Here is a 6,284-nt window from a genome sequence, read left to right as displayed (position 1 = left end):
GTAATGTACAAAGCTCCCAGTTTCACTTTCTTCTACTCATGCTATTAAGCTGTCATTATTATATTACACACATGTGAAGTAAATTCCAAAACTGACATACCATATACACTGGTGCTGCTGATCATGTCTTTGCTGCTAACACAAGCTGTGTGGAATGGGATATTTCACAAGCAGGAATTCCAAAGGTTGATTTTCATTAAAGCCACTTTTCCTCTTGGCTATCAGATGTCACTGTCTTGAAACGTGGGCCCTTTCGTCAGGTATTCATTTAACCTACATGCATATAATTAAGGTGGGGGAAAGCAGCATCAACACAAGGCAGCTAAGATCACAAAATGGACTAGTTACAAAATAAAAAAAAATTAAAAAATGCATCACAGAGGTTCTGCGCTTCCTACTGAAAACAACACGCATGTCACTAATAACAAGACTTTATTAAATTAGGTATCCCTCTACAATATGCCCCACCAGGCTAAACCCCCCCCCCCTCTCTTCCTTTCAAAATGCTGATGGGCATATTTCCCAAATATAGATCCCAAGATGCTTATAGATCCCACCAATAAACTTTCTTTCACAGTGATCCACTCTACTGAACTTATGTAAAAGTCTCGCCACACCCTGCTCTTTTTTTTTTTTTGCAGTTTCCTAAATAATCCATACAATTAAACAGCCTTTGCAACCTAACAAGCCCCCCTACCAGGACTGAGCTGGACTATTGCTAACTCATGCTGCAAAGCTGAAGCCAAGCAAGACACAGACAAGAGCCAAGCTGATGACCACCGCTGCCTGCCTGGTATACATTGTAGATTTCCTGTAAATATTTACAAAACTCAATATTTACAGTGTCAATGAATGATCTGGGTGGCCCCCACTCTTCCCCAAGGTCCATGCAAGCACTCAAGCAGGCAGAGCTTTTCGCTGTAGCAGAAGGAGAGATTGCAAATCAGCACTTACCTGCATGTAGGACACTGGAAGGCGATAGGTTACAAGATCATCGATCTGCTGCTGTGGGAGCTGATGAATGGGGGGATCGCTGGAACTGAAAGAAGCACACTTCATGATTTAGAAACAGCTACTTCTGCACATGCTGCAATCCTACAGAGGACACTCACACTGCAATGTTCATTTTTTCTCTCTCTTTTTTTTTTTTGCAGCCACCATGCATGCAAGATTTAAAGGGAAGAGGAAAAAAATAAAAAAAAAAAAAAGCTTGAAGTTTTTTTAAAATAGTGTTTCTGGCATGAAACCCCCTCACCAGGGTCGCAATGTTGTTTTCCTTGTAGGTGGGGGTTGGACTGGTGGAAGCATCAGGCTGCTTCTGATGGATGTGCAGTGGTCACTCCCCTAGTCCCTGCCCCTCTCTCTCTCTCTCTCTCTTTCTCTCTCCCTCTCTCTCTCCTAAGCCTAGGGTATGCATGCTCTGCTAGCAGCTCTACCTTCTCTGTGTTCAGCTCACTGACAGAATGCCTAGCAAGCCAAGCACCATCTATTTCTTGCAGTCATTTCATTGTGCAAGGACAGGGGCTATCCAGATTTCTGCTTGTGATCACCATTGACTGGCAGAGAAGGAAGAAATGAGAGCAGCACAGAGGCAGACAACATGCAGCAGGGGGTGTTTACAGAATGGCTGATTGATGGATTCACTCTAACACAGTGGGATCTTCTTTTTTTCCCCTCTACTAGATCCATGAACAAGCTTTGTAGGGTACTTGCCAGTGATTTAATGCAGTACATGTGCGAGGCTGGAGCAGGTTTTTGCTGCTCTTTTGTCTGGGAAGGGGGGGGGGGGGAGGTTGGAGAGAGTGGAAGGATGAGCTGTTGATGCTGGCAGATCTTGCTTAGATCATGCATAGCACTGTTTATATAGCACAAGGGCTACAAAAACTGGACTCACTTGCAAGAGTAGTTTGGAGTTGGCCAGCAGAATGTACGGCTGTCCCAGAAGTTTTCAGACCACTCTGGTCTTTGCTGGTGATTGTGGCAGGGGTGTGAGTTGTTCAAGAATGTATGAAATTGCAAATGTAGCAAAAATATGCCATTTGTTCAAACTGTATGACTTAAATAGATTTTGTTGCTATATTAAAATAATAAAAAAAGGCCTGCATAAAAAAATGTACCTGTCCCATTGCCCATCTTTGCTCAGTTAAAGTGTCTTCTGCACCCAGAAGTGTGTTGGATGGCTGGTCACCCTCTGCATGCTTTGGATCCCTCCACTACACGGTGTCCTGTAATTATTTAGGGGCAAGCGGTTGGCACCAAAACCTGTAGAGGGGAGAAAGCCACACTAGAATTTGCGTGACACTGGAGAATCCTTAACAACCGTAATTGTTCTGCACCAGGGCAATGATCTGCAGTGTGGGTGATAGGACAGATAACTAAAATGTTTACGTAAACAATAAATATCTCTTTTTTGCACCCTTTGGGTCTCTCATTGGAAGCTTGTTATTAGATGTTCAACAAGAATGACAGAAAAACCTGTTTATCCAACCCGTAAACTTTCTGTACTCTCTGCTTCTGGACAGTTATCAGGTTGCCTTGTTCCCTACAAAGTTTTGTAGTTCTCCCACAGTGTTGTGTAGTCCTAACACACTTCCTGTCCTAAGGAGACAAGGCTGCTTAGTATGGTTGTCACCCTAGGACAGGAAATAAGATAATGGTAGGATCGCAAGGGTAAAATAAAGTGAACAAAAAAAAAAAAGGAATGCAGGCACCACACCTAAGGACTGGTTAGCAGATCTACTATACATGTTTGTTATTGGGTTTAGATTAGCTTTAAGACTTTTTTTTTTTTTTTTTTGAAGGCAAAATTGTACTTTGATAATTCATAGCAAGGCAACAGATTCACTTGATAAGTTGCTCCTCCAATGCTCCCGAACTTACACAAAGCTATCAATCCCCCTCAGCCTCAAAAGACAGTGTACTGTACAGGCTTGATGGTATGCTGCTCAGGCACCCAGCACTGCATTGAGAAGAAAGTGGAAAGAGTCACATGTTTATGGAAAAGGGAAATCACAGAGGGTGGACAGAGTTCTTGGGGCGGGGAAGGTAAGTAAGTGGTATGTCAAGCAAACTGCTTTGTCCAGAATGTGCAAATGTAGATGCACATTAAGGCTGCATTCACACCTGGGTAAAATTAAAACTCTAGCAAAAACACGCACTTCTGCCTAAGTTTCCACAATCTTGAAAAATGCACTAATATGCGTGTCGCACTTGTGTTGCCATTATTTCTTAGTGGCACCCCAAATGCAGGTAGCAGTCATGCATTTTCCAAATGAACATTTGTTGTGCGATAGGCAGCTCATTCAAGTCAATGAACTGTTGCCCCAAAAAATGCATTACAACGTGCAACGAAAAAAACACTGCGCGTCATGTAGCTCAGTTATGAATGCAGCCCAACGGGGCTAAACACTTTTAACCTAACTGACTATTGAGAGAGTGCTCTAATACATGGTGATCCAAGAAACATGCAAGGTTGACATTGGGGGTGCATTTTGTGCCTATGGAGGGGTGATCACTGCATGCGCCAGTTTGTCACTGGGAAAAACATTGGGGATCATTCCAGAAAATCCATTCCAACCAATAAAATCTTCCAATAAAAAGGCATCACCAAGTTGCATCAGGGAAAGATAGACATATGCATGTTCTCCAATCTGACAGCATGGGGGTTATTCACTATAACTGGAGGGTGCAAAATCTGGTGCAACTCTGAATGGAAACCAATCAGCTTCCCTGACAAAGGTTATTGAACAAGCTGAAGTTAGAAGCTGATTGGCTACCATGAACAGCAGCACCAGATTCTAAATGCTCTTGTTTTAATAATTCTCCCCCTTGGTGTCTAGGGCCCTCGTCCCCTTTCAGAGATGGTTGTTCCAGTTTCTTGTAGATAATTATCTACAAGAACCTGGTTGGAATAGTAGGTTTAGTGTGGTAGACTGCACCAGTTTTAGTAAATCTCCCCCTAAATGTCAGAATTAGGTGACATTTTATGCCTCTATAAACTTTTAGATAGGCAGTGATCTGGCTAAATTTGCCTTATAGCAACATTAAACCTTTTTTTTAAATTAAAATAACAAACATGTTATGCTTATCTGTTCTGTGCAATAGCTTTACACAGAGCAGCCCCGATCCTCCATTTATCTGTTCCCCCACTAGAGCTCCAGGCCCCTTCTCTTCAGCCAGTGCCCCCATGGAAAGCCATTTTCTATGGGGGCACCCGTGCATGCTCGCTCCCGAGCCGCCTAGCTATTGACACAGTCTGGGCGACTTGGCCCTGCCCCCCGGTCCCCTGCCACTGCTATCAATCTGTCCAATGAGGAGGGAGACAATGGCAAGAGAACCTGCTCTCATGCACGATGCTGAATCGGATCTAGCTCAGGTAAAAAACGCTGAGGCTTTAGAACCACTTTAAGGTGTATGTAAGTCCAATCACTAAAATATCTTACAAATTTTAACATGTTAAGGTGATTTCAAAAGTCTTTTTTTGATATATTGAGTTCTGCAGCTTTTCTTAAAATAATACCTGTTGATTAGGAATAAGCAAATCTGCCTGGGTTTGTATCAATAATATGTAAACTATTGGCCAACATCCATAATTGGCCAAAACGTGAGAGAAAAAAAAGCTGGATTTTGGAGGCCACAAAAGGAGGGATGATCACAATTATAAAAAATTAATTTTAATACAGCCATAAAGCTAAAAAGATAATATACATGAAACACAAATAAGGCAATGATAAAAATATTCCTCATAGGAATATTCCAAATACAAAAAAGTCCTTGTTTGTATAGTAGGTCTTCAAAGTTGACACGTTTCACCACAAGCTTCTTCGGGGCTTTTAGACAGACCTTACAGTACTTATATACAAGAGAATATATATATTTTTACTACAACATTTTTACAAAATGTGTATTACAATGTATTGCACACAACTACATTTAGGAGGGGGCCCACATTAACAAAAACCTGACCATCAACATGTGCCATAAAAGGTCCCTGTGGGGCAGACGCCGGGACCATACAAGCGGGAATGACATCTATATTAAGCAATAAATACTGCCTGGGTTTGGTTTGCAAACCATTTTGCAAATATTTCTTGAATTTCGCAAATTTTGTGGCCATCTCTATTAAGGTTTATGGGAGGTGAATTTTATTATTCAATTATGGCAAATTTGTAGGGCTAATAAACAAGCTGCTATCAAACAAAATACATAGGAAGCTGGGCAATGCCATGTGGGCCATGTACCAATGCCAAAAAGAACAAGTAACCCCTGCGCATAATTTTCCCAAACAGGTTGAACGAACACTGAAAATATGGATGACGTGAGCCCACCCTTTTAAAGAAAGGGGGCAGGGTCATTCATTCCTTTAAATTATTGGTTGTTGTAGCTTCGCATAGCAGGGAAAAGGCTGTGCACTGATTTATAGGTTGTTCCTTATTTTTAAAGGGGAACCTGTAGCTTTTTCACTCAAAAATTTTAGTTACGGGGATTTGGTGCTCCTGCCATGAAGGTCCTGTTAAATACACCTGTTGTGCTCCTGTGTTGTCCCCTAGATTAAATATGTTGCCAGCATGTCGACAAGCTTTTTTCAAAGTGCACAGCTCTTTATTCGTGTATGATCACAGAGAAAAGCAATGTTTCGGGACCATGCGGCAACCTTTTCTCAGGCATGAGATCGTGATATATTTATTTTGTACATGATCAGCAGACAAGAGTAGCTGCAGCACCCATTAATCACGTGGTCAATTCCAGTACGGGGTCCGAGAGGAATATTCCACATGTGTTATCACCCTGTCACATGGACTTCTGACAGAGACTCCAAGTCGCTATTTCAACATACACTATATTGTCAAAAGTATTGGGACACTTGCCTTTACACGCACATGAACTTTAATGACATCCCAGTCTTAGTCTATAGGGTTCAATATTGAGTTGGCCCTCCCTTTGCAGCTATAACAGCTTCATCTCTTCTGGGAAGGCTGTCCACAAGGTTTAGGAGTGTGTCTATGGGAATGTTTGACCATTCTTCCAGAAGCACATTTGTGAGGTCTGGCACTGATGTTGGACGAGGAGGCCTGGCTCGCAGTCTCTGCACTAATTCATCCCAAAGGTGTTGTATTGGGTTGAGGTCAGAACTCTGTGCAGGCCAGTCAAGTTCCCCAAACTCACTCATTCATGTCTTTATGGACATTGCTTTGTGCACTAGCCCAACTTATTTGGTGGAGGGGGGATTATGGTGAGGGGTTGTTTTTCAGGAGTTGGGCTTGACACCTTAGTTCCAGTGAAGG

The 6,284-nt window shown here is 42.3% G+C and overlaps 1 protein-coding gene across 1 annotated transcript in view; it reads right to left on the bottom strand.

Annotated features, from left to right (window-relative positions):
• Nucleotides 1-1,621, bottom strand: part of FIGN (fidgetin, microtubule severing factor) — a 252,452-nt gene extending 250,831 nt beyond the window's left edge. Inside the window, exons 1-2 of the mRNA XM_082260784.1 lie at nt 955-1,621; nt 101-273 (exon numbers count right to left, since the gene is read on the bottom strand). Coding sequence (XP_082116910.1) covers nt 101-125 — 25 coding nt within the window. The 5' untranslated portion in view covers nt 126-273; nt 955-1,621. The remainder of the gene's footprint in view (nt 1-100; nt 274-954) is intronic.
• Between the last annotated feature and the right edge of the window lie 4,663 nt (nt 1,622-6,284).

The sequence above is a fragment of the Pelophylax lessonae genome, assembly GCF_965119305.1.
Source record: "Pelophylax lessonae genome assembly, chromosome: 6".
NCBI classification, from domain to species: domain Eukaryota; kingdom Metazoa; phylum Chordata; class Amphibia; order Anura; family Ranidae; genus Pelophylax; species Pelophylax lessonae.
This window is presented reverse-complemented; position numbering and strand designations above follow the sequence as displayed.